The sequence below is a fragment of the Rhinatrema bivittatum genome, chromosome 1 (genome assembly GCF_901001135.1).
Source record: "Rhinatrema bivittatum chromosome 1, aRhiBiv1.1, whole genome shotgun sequence".
Classification (NCBI taxonomy): domain Eukaryota; kingdom Metazoa; phylum Chordata; class Amphibia; order Gymnophiona; family Rhinatrematidae; genus Rhinatrema; species Rhinatrema bivittatum.
Window position 1 is genome coordinate 502,722,569 of NC_042615.1, and position 26,483 is coordinate 502,749,051.

At 49.6% G+C, this 26,483-nt stretch overlaps 2 protein-coding genes across 4 annotated transcripts in view; one reads left to right on the forward strand and one right to left on the reverse strand.

The window, feature by feature from the left end:
• The window catches only part of LOC115095885 (deoxyribonuclease-1-like), a 98,779-nt gene extending 96,005 nt beyond the window's left edge, over window positions 1-2,774 (reverse strand). For both annotated transcript variants that reach the window (XM_029610202.1, XM_029610183.1), the window contains exon 1: window positions 2,538-2,774. The gene's annotated coding sequence lies outside the window, so the exon portion shown is untranslated. The remainder of the gene's footprint in view (window positions 1-2,537) is intronic.
• Window positions 2,775-2,837: 63 nt separating this feature from the next.
• The window catches only part of TAZ (tafazzin), a 55,157-nt gene continuing 31,511 nt past the window's right edge, over window positions 2,838-26,483 (forward strand). Inside the window, exons 1-4 of one of the 2 annotated variants that reach the window (XM_029610237.1) lie at window positions 2,838-2,937; window positions 7,258-7,410; window positions 13,438-13,566; window positions 19,795-19,840. In XM_029610237.1, coding sequence (XP_029466097.1) covers window positions 7,302-7,410; window positions 13,438-13,566; window positions 19,795-19,840 — 284 coding nt within the window. In that variant the 5' untranslated portion in view covers window positions 2,838-2,937; window positions 7,258-7,301. Of the gene's footprint in view, window positions 2,938-5,796; window positions 5,856-7,257; window positions 7,411-13,437; window positions 13,567-19,794; window positions 19,841-26,483 lie in introns of those variants that run through there. The other variant, XM_029610229.1, reaches the window with a different exon arrangement.

Consider the following 26,483-nt stretch of genomic DNA (forward strand, 5'->3'; position numbering starts at 1 on the left):
ATCTTTCAGAAGTGTCAGCTGAGAGAACACCCTTTCAACCCAGGTATTTGACACTGGAAGTGATAGCATCCTGCTCACGCCTAGCACCATCTCTCGAAAGCAATAGCGGTGTTTAAAAAAGGATTGGATAAGTTCTTGGAGGAGAAGTCCATTACCTGCTATTAAGTTCACTTAGAGAATAGCCACTGCCATTAGCAATGGTTACATGGAATAGACTTAGTTTTTGGGTACTTGCCAGGTTCTTATGGCCTGGATTGGCCACTGTTGGAAACAGGATGCTGGGCTTGAGTTCAGTTAGGTCTCCCTGCTATTTGTCTTTCTTTTGAGACCTGACAAACCAGTACAGACAAGTGGGATTCAACCCTCCCCTACCAACAGATGGAGGTAGAGGGCAGCTATGTAGCCTAGTGCAGCAGGGAAGGTGTCAGTCTCTTTGCCTATGCTGAAAGGTAAGGTTCTCCTGTAACTTGACAATATATTATGAATGATATGCCAACATAAAAGAAAGGAACTGAAAGACTATCAAGGAGCATAGCCTCTTCTCTCCTTCCCTGGGCTGTATTTCTTACTTGCCCCCTTCCTCTCCAGCACTGCATTTGTATCAGTGCCATCACGGTTCCTGCAAACGTTGATGGCTACACTACTAACACAGCGGGCGGGCCCTACAGCCCTCACACTTTCTTCTACATACCATACCTGTAATCCGTGTGTGTGGTGGTGGTGGTGGTGGTGGGGGGGTGGGGAATGCTCCAAGTAAGGCTGGAACTTTTGGCCAAGTCACCGCTGTGAGCTGCTCCTTGCTACCACAGCTCTCTTTTTTCTCTGAGCCTCCTAAAAGTGTAGACCTGTAGTTCTGCTCAGCAAATGAAATACAGGGATCAACAGCCTTGATTGCCCTAGGGGAGGAAGAGCAGCCACCTTACTGTCGTCAGGGACTCCAAACCTCTACTTGGCCAAAGTCTCCCTGGAGAAAGCAGCCTGCCCGAGAGACCATTGCCCGCAAGACCTTCCTTCCTTCACCCTCCTGCTATACCATAATTTGCCTACCATCTGCTGGAGGCAGAGAACTACTGACACCTCTGTTATATACAGGCCCATTCAATAAAGTCCGCAGGAGAGCGAGTGCTCCAAGGTGAGCGCCCGCTCTCCCGACGCGCACCCAGGCACCTCTCCTGGGCGCATGATTCTTTATTTAAATTCGGGCCCAAGCTAATGAGGCGCTAGGGACACTAGCGCGTCCCTAGTGCCTCATTGGCGGAAGCGTCAGCTGTCAGCGGGTCTGACAGCCAATGCTTAATTTTACCAGCGTTGGTTGTCGAACCCGCTGACAGCCATGGGTTCAGAAAACGGACGCCGGCAAAGTTGAGCGTCTGTTTTCCAACCCATGGGCCGCGGGCAGATTTTTTTAAATTGTTGGGGCCTCCGACTTAATATCGCTATGATATTAAGTCGGAGGGTGTACAGAAAAGCAGTTTTTTCTGCTTTTCTGTACACTTGCCCGGTGCAGTCTGAAATTAACTCCTGCCTTTGGCAGGCATTAATTTCTGAGAGTAAAATGTGCGGCTTGGCCACACATTTTACTTTCTATATTGCAGGTGACTAACCAACAGGCTCATCAACATGCATTTGCATGTGATGAGCGCTATTAGTTTGGGGGGGTTGGCCACACATTTTCCACGTGATATTATTACCCCTTACAGTATAAGGGGTAATAATAGCGTGTCAAAAATGCGCACCAAGCGCACTGTTCTCTATCGGCCTGCTTGAGATGAACATAAGGACAAGCAACTTACGCTCTGCTTCCATCTACTGTAGGGGGATGAATAGCACTTGTCTGGACTTGTCTGCAGGATGATGAGTCAAAAAGAATTATTCTGATACAAGGCCCCTAAAGGGGGATCTAGTTAAAGTAGCAATACAAGGAACATAGTACAATACAAACAAAAAATTATCCAAGAAAAGCAGGAGAGAGCTGGGCCCAGGGTACAGACGGAATGAATTGAGAGGAGCGGGGGTAAGGAAAGCTCTGTGATTGTTAGCACAGACCAGCAAAATAACCAGGAACGGCACTGTTCCCCTCTCTGCCCCTCATACTCCCCTACGACCCATTTGCCTCCACAATTCCTTCTCTGTTCACCAATTCTTTGTTCGTTTCCCTTCCCTTCGCATCAAATTCTCTTTGCCCCTCATCCTCCAAACTTCACTCTCACCGCCTCTCCCTGACTTTTCTTCTCTTCTGCCTCCACCTTCCTTTGTTTGTTCTACCCTTTAAAAGTGCTTAACACTGCACCAATATCCCCACATTCAACCTTCTCTGTCTTTGCCCTCTTTTCATGACGCTCAACTTCTTCTTCTCCCCCAACCAACTTTCTTTCTCCCTCTTCCCTCCACCTATTCTACAGAGCTACACTTTCTTTCCTCCTCTGGTCCTCCACCTATCCTACAGAGCTACGCTTTCTTTCCTCCTTCCCCCAGGAAGCTAATCCTCAGGCACAAAAAAAAAACAACACTTTTTTTCCCTTAATCGCACCTCTTACCTCGGTTTCCCCTTCCCAGGCAGAAGCTGGGTTAGAAAGCTTCAGCAGGGTAAAATGGGGAGATCAGCCGATTCAGAGTAGAAAGTCCTGTTTAAAGAAAAGCTGAGAACAGTATGAAGGAGGTATACTGAAAGAGTCTTCCCTCTATGCAACTGCGTGCATCTTTCTCCTCTTTTCGTATTCTGCTGCAGCCAACACAGTTACCTTCTGCAACTGCCCTGCGCTTCCTATCACTGATTGGCTGCTACCGATGAGTCATCACTCTGCGACGGTAGGCACCTTCCTCTTCCGTGTTCTGTAGCGACAGTTGCCTTCTGCCTCTACACTGCTTTTCCTGTCACCTCTGATTGGTCGCTGCTGTTGTGTCATCACTCTGCGACTGCTGGCTGAGCAGCCTGAGGTAAACAGGAAAGGCTCCAGCAACCTAGAGGGCTGTTAGCACGCAGCTGCCCGGTTGCTCAGCCCAACGCTAGTCGAACCCGCACAAAAAGAATTTCCTGCTTAACGGAAAGAAAAGTAGCCTATTTGGGCGTGAAATAGCCAGGGCCGGGGGCGCCGAGCAGTAGTATACCGAGGGGGAGGTCAGGGGGAGCCAGTGCCCCCGGGAGCAGGGCCATGGGAGGGGGAGGGGGAGGGGGCGCTGATGGCCGACATGAAGGCTCATGCGGCCGCCGGTGGACCTCATCTCACTGGCGGCTGAGCAGTGAACTACTGCTGTGCTGTGTGAGGGGAGACACACAGCAGGAAGATCGGCAGGGTCGTGGTGGAGCTCATGTCACCACGGCCCGAAGAAAAAGTTCGCCGTCTAAACCTGTAGATGCTCCTTCTTTCTGCCCGCGCAGCCCCGGAAGAAAAATGTTGCCGGAGCCGCACAGGCAGGAAGGATGAGGAGGAGCAGCGCTTACGGGCCACCGGGAATCCCAAGTGGCAGCGGGCTGAGAAGAGGAGGAAGCCCAGTAGCAGGGTCGCGGATCCCACATTGTGGGCGGCCGGAGAAGATCAGGGCAGCTGCAGAGCCGATCCTGCGGCGACCCGTGAAGAGGAGGCCCAGAGCTGAAAGAGAGGCTGAGTGTGTGTGAGAGTGAGTTGAGAGACTGTGTGGGGGAGTGAGGACCTGAATGCAGAGGCAGCATGTGAGTGCCTCTGTGTGTGAGAGAGACAGCATGTGAGAGAGCCTGTGTGTGTGTGGGAGTCAGACAGCATGTGCCTGTGAGAGATTGTGTGTATGAATGATTGTATGAGAGAGAGCATGTGATAGTGAGAGCCTGTGTGTATGTGATAGAGAAAGCATGTGAGAATGAGAACCTGACTGTGTGTTTGAGGGAAGAAGACGGATGGAGAGAAAAGAAATAGAAAAAAGATACTATAAAAGGAATTGGCAAAAAAAATAAGAAAGGAAAGGTGGAAAAAAAAAGCCTGTGACCAACTGATTAGAAAACTAAGATCAGACAGCAAATGTAAATACAAATAAATTACTTTTTACTGATTGGCACATGTAATCTTTGGGAATGTGCAAGAATAGCACTTTCTCTATGCAGATCTCACAATGTAGGAGATCAGCATGGAGGAAGTGGAAGCCCATGGGGCCTGCACAGAGGAGGCAGCAGAATGGGCTTCAGTGCCAATAGCAGCAATGAGCACCTCCCCAATAGCCACGTGGCAGCAGAGGAATGAGAGCAGCTCTGAGGTTGCTGGCAAAAGAAAGAGAGGGGGTCTGCCTTTAATGTGTGCATGTGTATGAATGGGAGTCTGCCTGGGAGTGTATGTGTGTGAATGCATGGGTGCCTGCCTGAGGGTGTGTCTGTGTATGAGAATGAATGGGTGTCTTCTTGGGGTTTGTATGTGTGAGAATAGGTGCCTGCCTGTGTGTGGTGTATGTGTGTGTGAGATTGAATGTGTGCATGCCTGGGGGATGGGGAGGGAGTGGTGTGAAAATGAATGGGAGCCTGCCTGGAGGACAGTGTGTGTATGAGAATGGGAGCTTGTCTGGGTGTGTGTGTGTTTGTGTGAGAATGATTGGGAGCTTGCCTGGGTGTGTGTGTTTTGTGTTTATGCGAGGGAGCCAGTGAGAGCATGAGTGTGTATGAGAAAATCCAGGGGAGTAAGAGTGTGTGTGGGGGGTGGTATGTGGAGAGGGAGAGAGAGTGTCTTACAGCCTGAGAGTGTGTCAGTGTCTGTGAGAGTGAGAGGTTATGGTGGGTATAAGAGCATGAATGTGAAATCTGTATAGCTAAATGTGAGAGAGAATGGACATGTGAGTATGTGTGTGAGAGAGAGAGGATAACCTCCTAATCCTCGACAATATCAGGGTGACTGGAAATCAAGAGCTCCCACATATGGACAGCAGGGGCTTTTTAAAATCCTTATTAGTTTTAATTATTGGGTGTTATTTGATATATGTGCTGTTTTGAAATATTTTATTGGTGTTTGGGAAATGGTAAAAAAAGTATATGATTTTAATTAATAGAAATTCTATTTATCAGAAGTTTTAAAATATTATTTTATTCGTATGATTTTACTATTATAACTGATGCTTTATGTTTCTTGATTTTGTTTTATGAGGAATGGTGGTTCTGTTTTTCCATTGTTAATGCACAGGAGTCTGGTCTCCTGGTGTTTTCATTTCAGTTTTTGTCTAATTTGTGCTCCTTTATTTTGTATTCTGTATTTGGTGAGGGTCTGTCTCTGCTCTGTGTGTGTGACCATGATGAGAGATTCTGCTAGCATGTAGTGTCTGTATAGGGATCTATAGCAATCGGGTTTGTTTTGTTTCCTCAGTAGGTGGTGTATTGGTATTCTAGGACCCGGTGTAATATTTACCCTTGCTTATTCACAGGTAGGGTTATTGTTGTTTGAGTCCTTGGTGTTATTACTGTTATGTTATGATGGGATTGCAGTATAGATTTTGAGTCTTTTTTGCGGGGTTTTGTGTTAGTTCACAATGTGTCTGGCAGTGGAAGGTGTTTGTGCTGCTGTTACTGTGAGGTGACACCAGAATTTGAAAATATCTCTTAGTATGATGAGCTGTAAGGGAAACATCCAAGCTCCATTATTTGGGGGAATTTCAGTGGATGCACAGAGTTACAGAACTGGAGGTGCAGGATTTATATTGACATTCTGTCCCTTCCTATAAATTCCAGACTTCACTCTCATAGCCATATAGAATTAGTTGAATGAGGCTATCAAATAATTTTATAGTAGTTTTACTAGAAGTGTGAAACTGGCCAGCTTTTTAAAATTATGCAGAAGACCCTTTGGACTTTTTTATTAACACTTTTTTTTTATAACCAGTTTTAAAGCAGGATCCATGCTATAGAGGTGGGTGTGATGAAGAAATGGTATTTTGGCTCCCCCCCCCCCCCCCTAATTCTTCTGCCTAGAGATGCCACTGATTTTCTGTGACCTTAAGTATTAGTTGAAGAAGGATTAAGGGGGCGATGCTGGAAAGGCACACTCATGCATTGGCCCCCGGGCACCGGAGACCCTTGGTGCACCACTGGGTGCGAGTCATATGGGGCCGCAAGCGGTCACAAAAAGGAGTGGAGATTTGGCGGGCTGCAAGCAGTGCCCAACCTGCTCGTGACCCAGAAAACCACACAGTCAGCGGGCGTGATCGAGAATGAGGTGGAAGTCGGGGCAGAGACCGGGGGGGGGGGGGGGCGCAAGGGAGAAGGCTTGCCTAGGGCGCCTAATCCCCTTGCACCGGCCCTGGAAATAGCCCAATCTTGCAATACTGGTGGTAGGTGCTTTACGGCAGCCACGATTTGTGCCCGGGAAGGAGCAAGATAAGTAAGGCGGGAGATCCTCGGTTATTCTATGTTAACGTTTTCATTTTTTAAATCTGTATAGCTAAATTATTAACAAATTAAATATTTCTGTTGTATGTATGATTATCAATTCTGTTTCTTTTCTCTGAGTACTGAAATGATTATCTGTTATTGATTGTTTTTGCTAGTCTGTCCACAGTTGGCTTTTGAAGAGAAAACTGGCAGGCTGATGTCAATGTAGGGTATATATACTGTGATGTTAGCTTTGCTCTGTCTCCATCTGCTGGTAGAGGTGCATAACCCACTGGTTCTGGATTCATCTGACTATCCTAAAGAAAAGGAAATTATCAGGAAAGTAGTAATTTCTCATTATATGTCATCGTTTTTTGTTTTTTGCTAAAATCATCAGTATTCCCATAAGTATCTGTATTATACCTTTTTACATTTTGTATTATTTTTTTCAGTATTATGATTATTATTACTATTGAGGTGTCTCAGAATCCATATTCTCTGAAGAATGCTTTTGTGGGGAGTGCATTTCTGATTTTTGAATTTGTCCTCCTTCATTGCATTGTGGGATTTGTAGTCCGGGTTCTTCCCATGTGACATCAGCTCTACAGGTCCCAGAATGCAAAAGGAGAAATGGTGGCTAAAAGCCTAGGACTGAGCTTGGGCCTCCTAGTAACTAGGTCACTTGGACGTTCTGCTAAGGATTGTGTTTTCAGCCTCCCCTTCATTTGCCTGTAGGACAGTATTCTTTATTGAGGTTATACTGGCTTTTAGATGAAGGAGACCTGAAATAGGAATCTGAGGGAATGGCTTGGGTAATCATGTCATGCTCATTCAGTCATTATAAATGATTCTAGGCTTTGTGAGAGAATTTTTTTTTCTTTAAGGATTTGGAATCAATTAACAGCCCCTGACTGAAGGGTTTGTATTTTTTTTTTTTCTAGGTAGGGAGGAGGGTCTGGTTAGGTGTTGCTGCAGTAATGGGAAGATGTCCCTCAAGGGGAAGTGGCCGTTTCCTGTTCACCCGCATTTGCCCTGGACCCTATCCAGCACTGTGGTGATGGGGCTGGTAGGCACCTACAGCTGGATATGGATCAGTAAGTCTGGAGTGGCTGAAGCTACCTCATGTTATTTGATTTCTGTTGACCTATCAGTTTTATAAATGTATAATGGGAGAAGAGGAATGACAGTCTAGCTTTCCAGAATGAGGACTGGGAATGGGGAAAGTTACTTTATCTCCTTGTGTCTTGGTTCTGACCTCTGGACTGTCTGTGACCTTATCTCCTTGTGCCTCACATTCTAATTCTCAGTTCCCTGTAAGAACCCGGATCAGCCCAGACTCCTGGGCTTTACCTCCCCTCCAGCAGGTGGAGACAGAGAAGGTTTTGTGGACTCTGTCGTATAACCCTGAGGTGCCACCTAGAGTCTGTCAATATTCTTCTGTCTCCAGCAGGTGGAAGAGGTGCTGTCCTGGAGTCTGGTGTTTTGGTCAGGTTTAGGAATTTGGTTGTACCTTTCATTGTTGTTATTGTTAGGCAAAGGTCAGATTTAGTTTCCCCTTTCTAACATCCCAGGGGGTTGCCAGGTCCTGGTGGGGCCATCCCCGCCAGGTAGTAGAGGCTTTGGTGCAGAGGGTTGAGGACCCTATAACTGCCCACTGCAGGTGATCCCAGGGGTCTTGGGCTCTCACCTTCATTCTAACCTTATCCAGGTTTTGAAAAAAAAAAAAAGGGGGTTATGTTCCTTTAAATTTCTCCTCTGCTGGCCTAGCTTTTCTTCGTGGGTATGTAGAGTGCGATCGGGTTCAGACCGCGGACAGCTCCCGATCGGGGTTTTTGTTTGTCTTCGCTGCTCCTCTCTCCTGCCGGGCTAAATTTAGGCCGCTGCTCATGCCGCATGGTGCGGCCTGTGCCGCGTGCGGGTCTCCTGGGCCGGCATTTGCAAAGAATGGTTGTCGGGGGGAGAGGGGTCCTCGGGGGTTGCTGCCCCGGCGAAATTGAACGGCAGTGACCCGCGATCGCATCAGGGGGCTGGGGTCCCAGTTTCATTGCTGCAGGCCCCGGATCCGATCCAGCTCAGCGCGGGAACGGAGGCCAGAGAGCAGGAGAGAGCAGCTATGGGGGAAGGGCTTCCCCCACCGTCGTCTCCGCGGCCTAGTGCGCCTGGGAGGGCCGGATTAGATGGGGCTGCAGAGGATTTGGAAGTGGACGATGAAGGGGTCGACTTGGACAGGTCTTCTTCATCGTTCACCTCTGATTTTGTGCTTTTAATGCACAAGGCTTTCAAGGCTCTCAAAGCTGGGAAGTCCCAGGGGCCTAAGGTGGCCCGCAAGGCACCTGCGTTATCTGGACCATAGGATGGGTCCTCTTCAGCCCGAAAGCGGGTTCAGGGGCCGAAGGCCAGTGGAGCGCCGAAGGAGAAGCGTCCGCTTCGGTCCGTGATCTGCCCATTGGACAGCGATACTTCGGATCAGTCAGATGAAGGGGAGTCTCCGCCAGAGGCTCTGGATCAGGATCCGGAAGGGGATCCGGATGCTCAATCCCCACTGACCAAGCACGTGGGCTCGCCTCCAGGTGGAGGGTGATGACCCTAAGGTGGTCCGCTTGTTCCGAAAGGATGAGTTGGGACCCCTTATCCCGGTCATCCTGAAGGAGCTGAGAATTGAGGTTCCTCAGGACGATTCCCGGTTTGGCGCTAATATGGATCCGGCTCGGTCTTTCCCGTTCCACTTATCTGTGTCTGACCTTTTGTTTAAGGAGTGGGACACTCCTGATCTGGGTCTGAAGGTAAGTCGAGCTTTGGATAAATTGTATCTGCTCCCTGAGGACACGCTAGATCTGTTGAAGGTGCCGAAGGTGGATGGGGGCCGTCTCGGCTGTGATGAAGAAATCAACTATCCCGGTGACGGGAGCCACAATCTTAAAGGACTTACAGCACCGCAAGTTGGAGGTCCAGCTTAAGAAGATTTTCAAGGTGTCCATTCTCGGGTCCGGGCCGCTATATGCAGCAGCTTTGCACAGTGAGCCAGTCTCCGCTGGGTCCAGGATTTGCAGGCATCTGTGGCCCTTTTGGAGGCCCAGGCTCAGCAGGCCGGGCGGTTGGAGGCCGCAGTGGCTTACAGTGCGGATGCACTTTATGATCTTTTGCGGACCTCTGGGAGGATGATGATCTCGGCGGTCTCTGCATGATGCCTCCTGTGGTTGCGGAATTGGTCAGTGGATGTTTCCTCCAAAGCGCACTTGAGTTCTCTGCCCTTCGAGGGGAGACTGCTGTTCGGACAACAGTTGGAAGATATGATAAAGTTGCTGGGGGAGAACAAGGTCCATAAGTTACCGGAGGACAGACCAAGGACGAGAGGCTCTTTTCCTCAGCGGGCAAGATTTCGGGGGAATCGACGGTTTTGCTCCTCCCAGTCCACCGGTTCCTCTTTCAGCCAGGGGCAAAGCCGCCAGAATACGTGGAACCAGTCCTTTTGGGGCCGGCGGCTCGCCAGGGAAGGAATTCCCCAGTCCCATGGGGATCCCAAGTCTTCTCAATGAAGTGCGGCCGGTTCATTCCTTGGTTCCAAGAATAGGGGCAGGCTATCCTTATTCCTGGAGGAGTGGACCTCTATAACATCGGATCAATGGGTCCTAAATATAATCGAACACGGCTAGGGTTTAGATTTTGCACGTCCGATCCACGACCGCTTCATGGTATCACCATGCGCATACTGTCAAAAGCATCAAGCGGTACAAGACACCCTGCAGCGCTTACAGGATCTGGGCGCCATAATTCCGGTACTGGCCGGAGAGCTCAGGCGCGGGCGTTACTTAATCTATTTTATTGTGCCGAAGAAGGAAGGCACGTTTTGCCCCATTCTCGATTTGAAGAAGGTCAATCAGACGCTGAAGGTTCCTCATTTTCGCATGGAAACTCTGCATTCTGTCACAAGGGAAAGTTTGTAGCGTCATTGGACCTGACGAAGGCTTATCTGCACGTACCTATCCATCTGGATTATCAGAAATACCTGCGGTTTGCGATAATCGGGCATTTCCAATTTTGCGCTCTTCCGTTTGGTCTAGCGCCTCGAGTTTTCACCAAAGTGATGTTGGTAGTGGCGGCGGCCTTGCGGCGCGAGGGCATATTGGTGAATCCCTAACTGGACGACTGGCTGATTGGCGCAAAGTCGGAAGCCCTATGCAGGACTGCGGTCCAGAGAGTGCTGCAGAGATTGACTTCCCTAGGCTGGGTGGTCAATCCCGACAAGAGCCATCTGATTCCTTCCCAGTCCTTGGAGTTTCTGGGGGCCAGGTTTGATACAGTCTTGGACAAGGTTTTTCTTACAGTAAAGAGGATTTCCAAATTGGTTACCCAGGTGGAATTCTTCAGGTCCATGCTTTGACCCAGGGCCTGGGATCACTTTCAGGTTCTGGAATCGATGGCGTCCATGCTCCAGCTGGTACCGTGGGCCTTTGCCCATATGCGTCCACTTCAATCAGCGTTGCTTTCTCGCTCGAGTCCACTGTCCCAGCAGTTTCAACTTCGCTTACCGCTGACAGACTCGGCGCATTCCAGTCTACATTGGTGGCTTTGCCTAGCCCATTTGCGTCGGGGAGTGGACTTGGAAATTCCCACATGGATCGTGGTCACCACAGACGCTAGCCTCTCTGGATAGGGAGCAGTGTGTCTGGGATCAGCGGTGCAAGGGCAATGGACAAAGACGGAATCTTTTTGGTCGATCAATCGTTTGGAGACCAGGGTGGTTTGGTTGGTGCTACAGGCCCTTCTTCCCCTAGTGGAGGGACAGTTGGTGAGGATTCTGTCAGACAATGCCACAGTGGTGGCCTACATCAATCGTCAGGGAGGAACCAGGAGCCATCCAGTGGCGACGGAAGCTCAGCTGTTGATTAGCTGGGCGGAGCAACACCTTTACAAGATAGCGGCCTCTCACATTGCCGGGGTGGACACCGTGCAGGTCGATTTTCTCAGTCGACACCAGTTGGATCCAGGGGAGTGGGAACTTTCCGAGTTTTAGTCTTCTGTGGAATCGTTGGACCATGCCTTCCATGGATCTCATGGCGACATACCGCAATGCCAAGGCTCCTCGATTCTTCAGTCGGCGGCGAGAACAGGGAGCAGATGGAGTAGATGCTCTGGTCCTACCCTGGCCAAGGGACGTTCTATTGTACTTCTTTCCACCGTGGCCGTTGGTTGGAAAGGTGCTACGCCACATCGCAGTTCATCCGGGCAAGGTAATTCTAGTGGCTCCGGAGTGGCCATGACGCCCGTGGTTTGCAGATTTCTTGAATCTAACAGTCGACGGTCCACTGAGGTTTCGTTTGTCTCTGGCTCTTCTGCACCAGGGTCCCGTCTGTTTCAGTGAGGTAGATCACTTCTGTCTAGCGACATGGCTTTTGAAAGACAGAGGTTGAAAACGAGGGGTTATTCCCTTTGTCAGGAAATATTTAAAAAGAAAATACGAGAGGTTACTGGACTCTACCCACTATTCCTTACAGTTTTTTGCTGCAGCTCCAGTAAGACTTCCACTTCCAGAGCTTACGTCCAAGTTTCGGGAGTGTTTGAATCCTGTTGTTTAGAGCGTAATGTTCGTCCGTCCAGGGCTTCTATTCCGGAGGTTCTGGAATTTCTGCAGGCCAGATTGTCCAAGGGTTTGGCTTTTAATTCTCTGCGAGTTCAGATGGCGGCTTTAGGTTGTTTTCGTGGTAAGGTACAGGGGGTTACTCTAGCTTCTCATCTGGATGAGGTTCGGTTTTTGAAGGGGGTTAAACACTTGCGCCCTCCGGTCCAGAATCCCTGTCCTTCGTGGAAACTTAATTTGGTTCTCCGTGTCCTTTGTGATGCTCCCTTTGAACCATTGAAATGGGCTATTTCATCGGCGAGGAGTATATCAGAGCTTCAGGCCTTATCTTGCAGAGAGCCTTTCTTACGGCTTTCTGACAAAGGAGTGTCCTTGAGAGAACGGTTCTCTCCTTTCTCCCGAACGTGGTTTCTGCTTTTCATTTGAATCAGTCAGTGGAGCTGCCTTCCTTTGCGGGTCTGGATTCCTCTACGCCAGAGGCCAGAGATTTACGGAAGCTGGATGTAAAGAGAGTGTTGTTGCGTTACCTGGAGGTTACCAACAGTTTTTTCTCTCGGACCATTTGTTCATCTTATGGAGTGGACCCAGGAGAGGTCATAAAGCTTCCAAGGCCACTATCGCACATTGGCTGAAGGAGGCTATTGTTTCGGCATACCTTGTACAGGGCCGTCCGATTCTGGTCGGGCTTAAGGCTCATTCAATGCGCTCGCAATCGACTTCGTGGGTTGAATACCAACAGGTGGTGCCTTGAGATTTGTAGGGCGGTTACCTGGAAATCTACACATACTTTCACGAGACATTACCGACTTGATGTCCGGGCACCAGAGCCCGGTTCATTCGGAGCTAGTGTCCTCCGAGTGGGACTCTACAGTCCCACCCTGGTTAGGGAAGCTTGGGTACATCCCAGGAGTCTGGACTGATCTAGGTACGTACAGGGAAAGGAAAATTGGTTCTTACCTGCTAATTTTCGTTCCTATAGTACCAAGGATCAGCCCAGAGTCCCACCCAGGGAGAGTCTGCTCGGCCGGTGGTTAGCGAATTATTTTGCTGTAAGTTACATAATGCCCCCCTTTTCAGGGAAAGGATTTTGGGCATAGTTGGGTTCTCGTCAGTTACATGTTTTCATTTCCTCTGCTCTTCGGGGGGATATTGTTCAGGAAAGATTTTGACAGTTTATTCTCATTCTGCTTGGGTACAGTGTAATACTGACAGACTCTAGATGGCACCTCAGGGTTATACGACAGAGTCCTCAAAAACTTCTCTGTCTCCGCTGCTGGAGACGAGGTAAAACCCAGGAGTCTAGGCTGATCCGTGGTACTACAGTAACAACAATTAGCAGGTAAGAACCAATTTTCCTATCTGCCTCCAACTTCCTGTGTATGTCTGGAAATCTCTACAGAGTATAAGTTCTAGTCATTGAGCTGCCTGATTCCCACATCTCTTTTTGAATTGAGCAATGGGAAGAGTCTTTTCCACTTCCTTTTGGTATTGCTCTGCTGATTCTTCCCTCCTCCTACCCTCTCCTTTCTTTTTTTGTTCACAGAATACTTGAACCGGATCACCGTGCACAACAAAGAAGTACTATATGACCTGATCGAGAAACGAGATGTGGGTACTCCACTCATCACCATATCCAACCACGTGTCCTGCATGGATGACCCACACCTCTGGGGTATGACAATTGGGAAATGAGAGGGAGGTGTAGGGGAGACATTCCTGACTCTCACCTTGTTAACTGAGGTGATGCTAACAAGATCAGTGCAAGCAGGGAAAAATGCACCATGTTTTCTCCAAAGCAGTCTTTAGGATGGCAGCAGCCCTTTCATGGTGCCCGCAGATCCTCCAGAGATCCCGCCGGTCAGGGAACCGGAGGAGGAAAGTCAGCACAATGAAGCCAGTGGGGTCTATTCCTCCGTGAAAGCAGTAGGGGGAAGATTAACCCGCTTTTATGAAAAATGGACCAAGGTCACCTTGGACTAGTGGGTTCTGGAGGTGGTAAGAGACGGTTGCACATTAGAATTTTCGCATCCCATCCTGGAGGCCTTTCTAGAGTTCCCACTGCTGATCTCGAAGCAAGTGGGAAGCGGTGAGGGATATGCTGCGGAGGTTACTAAGTTTAGACACAATTGTTCCAGTCCCACTTTCCGAGTTGGGGCAGGGGAGGTACTCGATTTGTTTCGTGGTCCCCAAAAAAGGAGGGCACCTTCCATCCCATTCTAGATCTGCAAAAGGTGAACTTGGCCTTGCTGGTTCCACGTTTTCACGTGAAGACGTTGCGCACAGTGATAGCAGCAGTCCGCAGAGAGGAGTTCCTGGCATCGTTAGACTTGACAGAGGCTTACCCCCATATTCCCATTCGGGTAGACCATCAGAAGTTTCTACGTTCACGGTGCTGGGCAGGACTTTCAGTTCCAGGCTCTCCCCTTCGGCTTAGCCACGGCGCCACAAACTGTCACGAAGGTGATGGTTGTAGTGGCTGCAGTGCTCCGGAAGGAAGGGGGTTCTAGTTCGTTTGTATCTAGACAACTGGCTTATCTGAGCAAAGTCAGAGGAGGAATGTTGTTGGTCTATTTGAAGTGTACTGGAGATGTTGCAGTCTCTGGGCTGGGTGGTGAACCTAGCAAAGTGTCACCTGGTTCTGGCCCAGACTTTGGAGTACCTGGGGGTAAGATTCGACACCTGGCTGGGCAAGTCCCTCAAAACTGAAATCTCAGCCACCACCACATTTTTGGAGAACAGAATACCCACTCCACAATATTTGTTAGTTACTGGAGCAGCAGCAAAAAACTAAGGGATAGTGGGTAGAGGCCAGTAACCTTTCGTATTTCCTTTTTAAATGTGTTTCCTGTCAAAAACAACACATCCACCCACTGTCTTAGAGCATCTTGCATCAAAGGCTTCCTCTTAATATAGGTATTCAGGCCCTTACCATTCCAAGACATAATCTTTAGCTCCCCCCATTTAACAGAACTCCACCTACCACTCCCCCAAAAATCCACCCCAATACAATAGCAGGTACAATCCTTCCTATTATCCCATAGATACTGCAATCACTATTGTATCCCCCCACAAGTGCCCTAGCCAACAAAAGGAAGCACCCAATATCCCCAGAACTCTCCCCCCCCCCCCTCTGCACCCCCTTCCCCTCCCAAATCACACCTGAAGGAATGACGGCACTCATCTTAGCCCAGCAGTTCTTGCACCCCCCCCAACCAACACACCACATACAAAATCCTCATGTGTCCTCCCCTTAATAGCCCAGCAAGCAGCAATCAAACAAAACACCAGAGAAATAAAAATCTCCAAAACAACTTGAGTCCACAAAGTCCAGGAATGTCCAGACCCATGAAAAACAAGCTCACTAGCCAAAGACCAGCATCAGCAGATCTCAGCAATACATCTTGAGACCCCCCTCAAGAGTTTCTCCGCAGATGCTTCCCTCCGGATTGCATGCATTGCCATCTGAAATTGCTCATACTAGGATGTGTCATAGTGGACAGACTCAAAGTAGAACCAGCAGTTCCTGAACATACCCAGATCAGTTCAGAGAAGTGGGTTGTGTATCCCTACCAACAGATGAAGTCAGAGAACAAAAACTTTGGGCACTGCCATATATACAAGAGTGCCACCTGCAGTCCCTCAGTATTTCTCTGACTCCAGCAGGTGGTAGAGATGCACTCCTGCAGTCTTTAGTTTGAGGTTTTTTGGTTTTTTTTGGAGCAGATTTTTTTCTTCCCTGCCTGACTGAGTTGCGAGCGGCTTTGTGGCAATTGCGGCCTTCTTCCCCATCAAACCGCGAGGCAGCACACTCTTCCGGGTGGGGCTGCGCTCAAAATCGCTGGCCTGCCGCGCACATGGTACATGCGGTCAGGCTCTGGATGCGGCCTCTTTATGCGCAAATTGTGCTCCAGGGTTGGAGGGCTCGTTGGGGCTGGCTGTCCCTTCCCTTGGGAAGGGTGTAGGTGCCCCGGGCCTAGCATCGTGGGAGGAGGATTCTTCTCCTGTTTTAGCTCCAGTGGGGGAGTACCCCACGGGGGGAGCTGGCAATGCACGAAGCCTTCCTTGCTCGGAAGTGCTCGGGGGTTAAGAGTCCCGGACACCCGGGAGATGTTGTAGAACCACCTGGGAAAAGAAGTCGGGCGCGGAGCTTAGTCAGCACCCTATGGAACAGACTCGCCTGAGGGAGGATGGCTCCCGGGGACAGCAAGACCCAATTCTTGGGTCAGGATCAGCACCACCTTCACGGGCGGATGCGGGGGCGGACCCGGATCAGGCAGATGGGGATGCGGACGATACAGATGACCCCAATACCCCGTCTGCGGAGGGAGACGATCCCAGCGTGGTCCGCCTATTTAAAAGAGATGAGCCACGGCCCCTTATTCCACAGGTCCTGGAGGTCCTGGGGCTTAAGGTTTCACAGGAGGAGTCTGACAATGAGGGCGTTAATCCCGTCCTCGATGGCATTAGGGGTCCCACAACTTCCTTTCCTCTGCCGAAGAAAGTATGCAAATTGATGACCCGGGAGTGGGAAGCTCCTGATGCAGGGCTGAAGGTGGGCAGAGCGATGGCGAAGCTATATCCCCTATCGACTGAAGTTTTAGACCTGCTGATGATTCCTAAGGTGGACATTGCGGTCTTGGTGGTCACTGAGAAGACCGCTATCCCGGTTGCTGGGGCGGTCGCCCTGAAGGACATGCAGGACTGGAAGCTCGAGATCCAGTTGAAGCGGGCATTTGAGGTCACTGCTCTGAGTCTTCGAGCGGTGATTTGCGCTAGCCTGATGCAGAGAGCATGCCTGTGTTGGGTTCAGGAGGCTGCTTCCAGTTCCGGGACCGTTTCCATGGATTGTAGGGCTGGAGGGGAATCGGAGCTGAGCCTTTACACATCCGCACGCATCAGACGCCGACAGTGCCCCCCCCTCCCAGGGGTTTCTAAACGCCAGCGCCTGTGTAAGCGCATGGCTGCCGCGGTCAAGCCATTTTTTTCAGCCTCCCGAGGACCCCGGAGCTGCCGGCTCCCTCGAGGCGGGAGCGGCGGCCATTTTGGCACTGGATTCGTGTGCGCCGCCATCTTTGGAGGGGGAGGGAGATCTTCCACCGTTGCTCTCCCCGGTTCGTCCCGGACCCCCCGATGCGCAGGGGCTCTCCAGGGGGGCAAATCATCCAGGTTCTTTACCTCAGGGACCTGGGGGAGACCAGACCCCCATTTTGTCTCCGGGTTCGCACCCTTTTTCGCCAAATTTTATTCTTCTGCTGCACCAAGCTTATCTGGCGCAGCAGGATTGTTTAGGGAGGCAGCTTTGCCTCTGGCTCCTCAGGGTCCAGGTCTGCGGCCTCCGGGTTCCGATGCAGGGTCCACGCAGTTGCGGGACTCGACCATCCCGATGGTGCTCAGCTCCGGGTGGGCAACAGGAGGTTTACAGGTCCCGGTCCCTCCGGCAGGGCAGCGCCAGGCTCCTCAGCGCAGGATCTGGTTTCTCCAGACTTGGATCAAGGTGATGACATAGGGAAGCCATCAGTGGCAGAAGGGAATGATCCCAAGATTCTCCGGTTGTTCCGGAGGGAGGAGTTGGTTCCTCTGCTTCCATAGTCCTTGAGCAGCTAGGTTTAAAATCTCCTCAGGAAGTTCCAGAATTGGATGGAGCGGACCCCGTCCTGGACAGTCTTCAGGCTCCTCCTTCTGCCTTCCAGTATCATAGGTCGGTGCAGCAATTGATTGAGCTTGAGTGGGATTCCCCAGACTCCGGTTTGAGGGTGGGTAGGGCTATGGCCAAACTCTACCCCTTGCCAGAACAGACCTTGGAGCTTTTTGCGCTTCCGCAGGTGGATGTGGCGGTTTCCACGGTCATGAAAAAGACTACGATTCCGGTAGCGGGAGCCGCAGCCCTCAAGGATGTTCAGGATTAGAAGTTAGAACTTCACCTCGAGGATTTTTGAGAGTGCGGCTTTGGGGCTTCAGGCCGCCATTTGCTCAGGCTTTATGCAGAGAGCATGTCTGAGATGGGGGCAGAATTTTCAGGATGCACCTTCTGGTTCCGACACGTCGTTTGCAGATCGCATGGAGGCGTCGGTCGCAGATGCGCTGTATGATTTCGTGCGTTCGCTTACGTGTTATGAGTTCGGCGGTCGTGGCCCGACTTTTACTTTGGCTCCGTCACTGGTCTGCGGATGTATCTTCTAAGGCCCAGTTAGGTTCTTTGCCTTTCAAGGGTCGTCTCTTATGTTGGATTGGTGAGATCTATTCTCTAAATCTTCTAATTTATTATTTAACTCCACATTAGACTGCTGGGGGTCAAACATCTCTTTCTGAAGCTACGTTACTACAGAGGATTGCTCCTTTATATTGGTTTTCACTTTCTCCACGCGCCGCCCTTACTCAAGTTAAGTCAGTATGAAATTTGCTGATAGGCTCCTGTATTTCATCTTTGATAGACTTAATATCAGCCTGTATGTCAGCAAACCAGAGGTGAAAATCTTCTTTAGTAAGCGTTTCACCCTTTTGCGATACAAAATAACCCCCTCATTCTCTGAGCCCTCCCTACCAGAAATACCGTCTGATGGCTTATCCATGCCGCTCAAGGTCCCATAGTGGGATCTGCTTGCATTGTAAGAAAACTGTTTTAGATCCACCATTTTTTTCTGCCTTGCTATGTCCGCCAATAGCGCCGGTTCCTATTTTATATTCCGGAACACTTTTTATTTCTACAGATCCGCTCATTCAAGATTATATTTATGAATGAGATGGGGAAACTCTCGTCAGGCATCCATCTCGCAGGGTTGACATCACTTCCCTCCTCACTCGAGATTTCTAACATTCTTAATTTTCCGTTCCCTGTACGTACCCGGATCAGTCCAGACTCCTGGGTTTTGCTTCCCCTCAAGCAGATGGATCCCATCCCAGGTAAAAAAAAAAGCTCTGGTACATCCCAGGAGTCTGGACTAATCCGGGTATGTACAGGGAAAGGAAAATTTGTTCTTACTTGATAATTTTCGTTCCTGTAGTACCATGGATCAGTCCAGAGTCCCGTCTGTTTTATGTATAGAGGTAACGGAGAGTCCGCTTGTTCATCATTTGTTTATTTGGGGTCTGCAGATCAATCTTGTTCACCGTGTTCAATGGGTTCTTTTCCCATTTGGGGTTAGTGATCCAGTTCAGGTTACATGTTAGTTACATATAGTTAGTTTGGTTTTGAACCATTCTGCTATGCTACTGAGTAATACTGACGGACTGTAGGTGGCACCTTGGGATATAGGACAGAGTCAGTCAAAACTTCTCTGTCTCCATCTGCTGGAGGGGAGGCAAAACCCAGGAGTCTAGACTGATCCAGGTATTACAGGAACGAAAATTATCAGGTAAGAACCAATTTTCCTATCCATCTCCAACCTAAGTTCATCTTCCTTGTTGAGTTTATCGCAGGATCATTAATGCCCGTTAAGTTCAGACCTCTGGTAGGTCAATTTATACTAACTGTGAGGTCCATAATTGTTGCCTTCTGAAAGTTTAACCCTAATCTTGATTACTGGCAGGCTTAAATCAGCAATATTGCAGATATTGAACAATTGCATTATGATTTAAAGGCGTAAGGCTACAAATATATCCAAGTATGTGACTATTATAAGTTTTACTATAGGATGGTGTGATACGGGATTCTTATCTGTTTTTATTTTTTATTCTTTGATTGTTTATGAATTGGTTGATACATGGGACATTGGCTCCATTGTGATTTGTTATGTAAGTGGTTTCAGCAACAGTGCCATGTATTGTGATATGTTGATTTCTGTTATCTGCTTTGTATGCCTGAAAATGTTTACTAAATAAAGAGTTGAAGAAGAGTTCTTAGATCAAGGTTCTGGTTCACCATGCTGTAACATTTGTCATCTCATCACCTGCTTGGTTCTAGGTATCCTGAAGCTGAAGCACCTCTGGAATCTGAGGCGAATGAGATGGTAAGTTTGTGTCTTTGGAGGGTGAATCTAAACACTCAGTACCTTGCTGGACTTGGGAAGGGACATAGTTATGTGGTTCAGATGCCACTGCCTCTTGTTACAAAGAGCATATGCACACAAAATGGGAAAATTATTATTTTTCTTATTGTATTTTTGACTTGGCAGTTATCTCCTCCTCTTCCTTTTAGGTTCTTAGCTCAATCAGAACCATCGTTGATTGATCAATGCTCACCATGAGCTTTCATTTACAATTACCTGGGCTATTTCCCTTTATTTTTTATAACCTTCCCTATCCCAGCCAATGTGGTGATGGTCCTTGAATGGGAGCCACACAGATTGATTCCTGTTGCGCACACGGGCTTTGGCAAGTTGTTACGTGCAGGAGTCCATGAGTGGCTGTTGCGCGGGAACGGGAAAGTGTGCCCTTGGACCTTGGCGAACCAGGAGAGGAGCTCCGTGGAAGTGCCGAGGCTGGTGAGACGAATCCACATCTGGGTAGAGACAGAAGCCCAGGGCCCTGCCGACCTGCACAACCTCAGTGAGGCCAACCATGCAAAGTTGGTCTCTGAGTGGTCCTCCAACCACTCCAAGGCCTTTCGGACCTGCCGCTGGATGACGGCAAAGGCGGCAGGCCGGAGAAGAGGCAAGGGCAGACCAAGAACTTGGAACGTGGAGACTCAAAAGAGGAACTCAGGATCAAAGTCAAGTACTAGGTTGAGGCTACGACGCAGCACGCCCTACACAGCCCACCCACGGACCACGCTGAATGCGAGGCAGACTCCAGATGAGAAGTGAAGCAAATGCAAGGAACATGTCCCAGATACTGTAGAGGCCTGCACCGGGGCGCGCCCTACACAGCCTCCCATGGCTGGTCACGGACCACGCTGAAGTGGCGCAGGTTCCAGCAGCGCCTAACACATGGACGGAGCAACTACAAGAACATCCGATGGCCAGAACGAGATTCAGGACAAGGGACTAAGATGGGACTTGGCTTCAAAGAGGGAATTTAAAAACACAGGACCAATACGGAACTTGGCTTCAGGCAAGGATGACCCTTCGGAGGCTTGTGCTGCAGACGAGAAGGTGGCCTTCTGCCACGAGACGGCAGGCCAGGAAGGTGGCGAAGAGGAACCAGGGGTTCAGGATATCAAAGCTGGATCACGGAACATCAGGAGCATAGATGAAGGATATCCAGAAGAAAACCAGGAACATACAAAAACGACAAGGGATCCCACGAAGAACCAGGAAACCAAGCAGGAGCAAAGACGAGAAGTCCTAGGGAAGACTAACTCCTTGCAAAGGCAACGAAGAAATGAACTCAGAGCCCTTTTATAGGGCAGAAGAGGAGAAGACGCCCAGGGAGGAGTCCAGGTGGGGCCCAGGGCATATCCGGCTGCGGGCCCTTTAAATCCAAGAGGAAGATGTGGGCCCGCCCCTAGGAGAAGGGGCAGGACCATGGACAGCGGCCATGCTGCCACTGAGTGTACAGGAGCAGGGCTGGGCCGGAAACAGGCCCCGACGGAGAAGAGGCGGCGTCCTACTGCTGAAGAGGAGGCTGAGAACGGCTCCCTGCACAGGCGAGACCAGGGACAGCGGCTTCTGGGCCTCGGCATGGCAATGACGTCGGCAACGTCTCCCTGCCACTCTGAACGCTGAAGAGAGGTGAGAGGCCGCGGGAGAGATCTTAACAATTCCCTCTGGAATGCAGTACACATACATCCTAGTTCCAGCCAGTAGGCTACATTGGGTTGAGTTGTGTTGGGTGGACAGCTTGGGGATGGATTGACTTGGACTGTATTACATTCGATGTGATGGGCTTGTATTGGATTTATGTATTTATTTATTTTGGATTTCACTCCCACCTTTTCAAAAGTAGCTCAAGGCAAGTTATATTTGGGTACAGTAGGTATTTCTCTGTCCCAAAAGGTTTACAATCTAAGGGTCGGATTTGCTAAGGCTTGTCTCCCATTCTGTCGTTATGGGAAAAATGCTTAGTAAATGAGGCCCCAAGTTAGTACCTGAGGCAAAGAAGGTGAAGTGACTTGCCCAGGGTTGCAGGGAGCATCAGTGGAATTTGAACTCTGACTTCCCTAGTTCTCAGCTCATTGCTCTAATCACTAGATCAGTGGTTCTCAACCTTTTTTCCATCATGACACACCTGACAGACCATGCTCACGTGCGTGTCGCATAGCACACTACATTTAACAGCTATACTAAAAAACATCCTAAATATTTTATTGTTGAAAATGATGCAGGAGAAAGATAACATTCTTTAATTTCAATAACTGCTTATAAAATATTATTAAAGGTTATTTTGTTTCACAAAAATGTTAATCTTTGCTTACTGCATCAGTGAGAAATCTAGGACTGATATGCATATGCAGCAAACAGCTTTTTGATACAAACTCTCATGCATTTCACTATCAACCTCAGAAAGTTCTGACCTCTTCTGGAGTTTATACAGAGCACAATTAGGAAACTTCCCCTTTCAACTCACCATGCAAAAATATATTCAGATTCTGATATCCCCTCACTAATAGTACTTGAAAATCCTTCCCTGCCAGCCACTTTGTGAAATAACATGATAACGTGCTAAATTGTTACCGTACTATGATGGCACATGAGTAATTTGTAATCTATACTACCCTTATTTCTCTTTATCGTGCCCTTCTGTAAACCGTTGTGATGGTTATTTAACTTAACGATGGTATAGAAAAATTTTTAAATAAATAAATAAAATAAAAAGACATATAGAAATTATATAGCATACCAGCCATACCTTAAGATTACTAACACCCAGGATTTGAACAGCAACAACCTCGCCTATGAAAAAGCAAGACTGCTAATATAGAACACAGAACACTTACTATTAGAAAAACAAAGCCAGACTGCTGTAGATTCCTACACAGAATCTACATCCTAGTTAGCAGAATTCCTCACCTCTATCAAACATGCAGAATGCAGACTGACTCTTATCTAATATAGAATAAAAGGCCATCTACCTTATAAATGGCCTGTGACCGACGGCCCGCAAATGCGCAGTAGAGCGCAGCTCTACTGCGCATGTGCGGGCAAGGACGTCGGTCAGAAAAAAAAATGGCGGTGGGGCCGCAGGAGCGGGAGGAGAAGCAGCGGCGCCGCGCGCGCGCGGCGCCGCTACTTCTCCTCCCCAGATCTGCCGGCAGATCTCGGGGGGGGTGTCACTCCCGCGCCCCCCCCCCGAGATCTGCCGGCAGGAGCGGGAGGAGAAAGTAGCGGCACCGCGCGCGCTGCTTCTCCTCCCGCTCCTGCCGGCAGATCTCGGGGGGGGTCACTGCCGGCAGATCTCGGGGGGGGGGGGGGGGGGGTCACTGCCGCGCGCGCGGGAGTGACACCCCCCCCCCCCCCGAGATCTGCCGGCAGGAGCGGGAGGAGTTAATGGAGCCGGGTGAGGGTTGCGGGAAGTCGCGCTTACGGCGCCGGGAGGAAATGGAGGTGGGTGTGGGCTGCGAGGAGTCGCGAGTACGGCGTCGGAAGGAAATGGAGGCGGGTGAAGGGAGGGACTGAGTGGGAGGGAGGGAGGGAGAGGGGGACTGAGTGAGTGGGAGGGAGAGGGGGGACTGAGTGAGTGGGAGGGAGGGAGAGGGGGGACTGAGTGGGAGGGAGGGACTGAGTGAGAGGAGAGGGAGGGTGGAGAGGAGTGGGTGGGGGAGGGGGGTGGTGAAGAGTGAGGGGAGAGAGAATGAGGGGGAGGTGAGAGACAGAGGGATGTAGCCCGTTTTAACGGGCTTAACGGCTTGTTATAAACAAACATACAGAGAAAAGCTGATCACCAAGAAGCAGGGGGGAGGGGGAGGTACAGCGGTATGGCGAGGCAGGATACAGCATGCCTGCAACATTTCTGACTTGGATTGATGGTGGCAGTGATTGCCAAGGTTGAGGGAAAAGCAGCAACAGGGAGCCGTGATGAAGAATTTTAAGTACCAGCTCCTTACTCTGCAGTCTTCTCAAGCAGCAAGCACATGTGGCTCTTATAGAAAGCATAGGCTTGCTAAGTCAAATTTTTGGTGACACACCAATGTGTCCCAACATACTGGTTGAGAACCACTGCACTAGACTACTGCTTCACTGGTTGGATTGGACTTGATAGGATTAGATTGGGATAGATTGCATTGGATGAAGTTGAGGTTAAATTAATGGGATTGGAATGGATTGGATTGAGCTATTTAAATTGGATGGGACTGGGTTTCAGGATGGGAGCCCCTGACAAGTGTAAACCACATGCTGTTCAGAATTCCAAGTTGGACTTTATTTCAGAATACATTTCAACGGAAATATGACATCCTGGCTTACACTTTGCAGGATTTAACAGAAGACACAGTTTCTCTTCCTTCATGGACAAATGGGAGTTTCAGGTTCAAATAATTTAAATATGTTTAATTATAACTTACAATCCAGTCCGATCCAGGTCAGATTATCCAGTTGCACAGTATTCTATTACTTTGCCTTTACAGACACAAACACCCTTACTTTCAGGTTCTAAACTTCAAGAGTCTCCTCTGGGTTCTCACAGCTTGTCTCTCTCTAGCCCTTGAATATCCAGGAATGACTTCCTAGAGTTCCAGCATCCCTTTAGTAGCCCTGAAGAGCAATCCGGTTCATTAGAGGCAGGCTTTATATTGTCAGCAAGCCCTTCTGGCTTGTTCAGCCTCAATTATCAGACCCACTCGGTGACTCACGGGCAAAGCTTCAGCCTCCCATCCCAACAGTCCGCTGGTTAGAAGCCTGCCAGAGCTTATTTGCTGCTACATTGGGTTAGAGGAGGTGAAGTGGGGTTTGGTTGGGTCAGGTTGAGTTGAATTGCATGAAATGGATTAGATTGGATTGGATTAGGTTGAATGAGCTGGGTTTAGGTGAATTGAGTTGAAATGTTTTGGTGAGTGGAATCTGTTGTATCTGATTTCTTCTTTGTGATGGCTGGGATTCCAGACTGAGACTATAGATTTAGGCGTGAGAACATATTTAATAATTATTTTATTTATAAATTTACAGCACATACTTCAAAGTGAGCATATAATGAATGATTAGCGTAAGTCAGGTGTAATAAATAATCAAGTTCCCTGTACGTACCCAGATCAGCCCAGAATGCTGGGTTATGCCTCCCTTCCAGCAGATGGAGACAGAGAAAAACTTGAAGGGCACCCCTGTGAGTAGGATGCACCTCCTGCAGCCCCTTCAGTATTTCTCTGTCTCCAGCAGATGAAGGTGGCAGAACCTACAGTCCTGGCTAATTGATTCTATAAAACAAAAAAAAAGAAAAAAGTGGCTGTGACAGGAATCTTTTAAATTTGTCTGGCTGAAACAAAGTTTCAAAAAAAAAAAAAGAAGAGCCGAGCCTTCTGAGGAGACGAGTTATTTCTCCTCGGTGTCTTCCCGGGGGCGAGGGCTCATCAGCGGCAGCAGCTGGCGGAAGGGGGAGGCAGGCGCATCGGTCCCGTGGTGCAGGCACCCCGATGCTGCCTCGTGGTATTCCGCCTATCCTGCTCCCGCGGAACACGGAAACGGCAGCCTAATTAGGAGCTGCAGATGCAGATAGCTTGGCAGGGGGAGGGGATCTCCCTCCTCAGTTATTCCCGCAGGATTTTTGCCCTGGGTCTCCTCACTATTTGTTTCCAGCCTTCCCTGCTCCCTTGGGTACCCCCCTCAGGAAAATTTAAAGGGCCAGCATCCTTTTTTGGCTGATTTTATTTTGTTATTACATAAGGCATATTTAGCTTGCCTTATGCCCATGGGGGATCTTGAGCCCCCTCCGGGGCGGCCTGGGGCAGGGCCCTCTCCTCCCGTGCTGGTTCCTAGGCCGGATCCTCCTGAGGTCTCCTGGATTCGGGTGCGTTGCCGTTGGCAGATCCGCTTCAGGCGGACATGGATGAGGATTCCGAGCCTGTGGCTCCAGTGGAAGGGGATGATGACCAGTTGGAGCCGATGATTCCACATGTCCTAGCGGAGTTGGGCATACCAGCTGGTCAGACGCAGACGCCTCAGGATCAGGGCACGGTGGATCCGGTGCTGTCTGGTCTTCGTCCTCTGGCTAGGACTTTTCCTTTTCATCCTATGTTGCTCCAGCTAATGTTTCGGGATTGGGATACTCCGGAAGCTAGCTTCTTGTAGGCAGAGCTATGGAAAAATTGTACCCGCTGCCGGACGACTCTCTCGACCTTCTTAAGATTCCCACAAGGTGGATGCGGCCATATCCGCAGTCACTAAGCGTTCGACTATTCTGGTGGTCGGGGCGGCTGCCCTTAAGGACCCTCAGGATCGTAAGCTTGTGGTGCTTCTCAAGCGTATCTTCGAGGTGTCAGCTCTGGGGGTTCAAGCAGCTGTTTGCAGTAGTTTAATGCAGCTTGCGAGTCTCCGGTGGGTACAGCAACTCCTGAGTGCCAGAGAGCTCTCCCCGGAGGAGTCTGAGCAGGCTGATCATTTGGAGGCGGCGGTAGCGTATGGGGCGGATGCTTTGTACGATCTCCTTCGTACGTCTTCGCGTACTATGGCTTCTGCGGTGTCAGCCCACAGGCTTTTATGGCTCTGTAATTGGTCGGCCGATGTTTCCTCCAAGTCGCAACTGGGTGCTTTTCCGTTTTGGGGAAAACTACTTTTTGGAGATGAT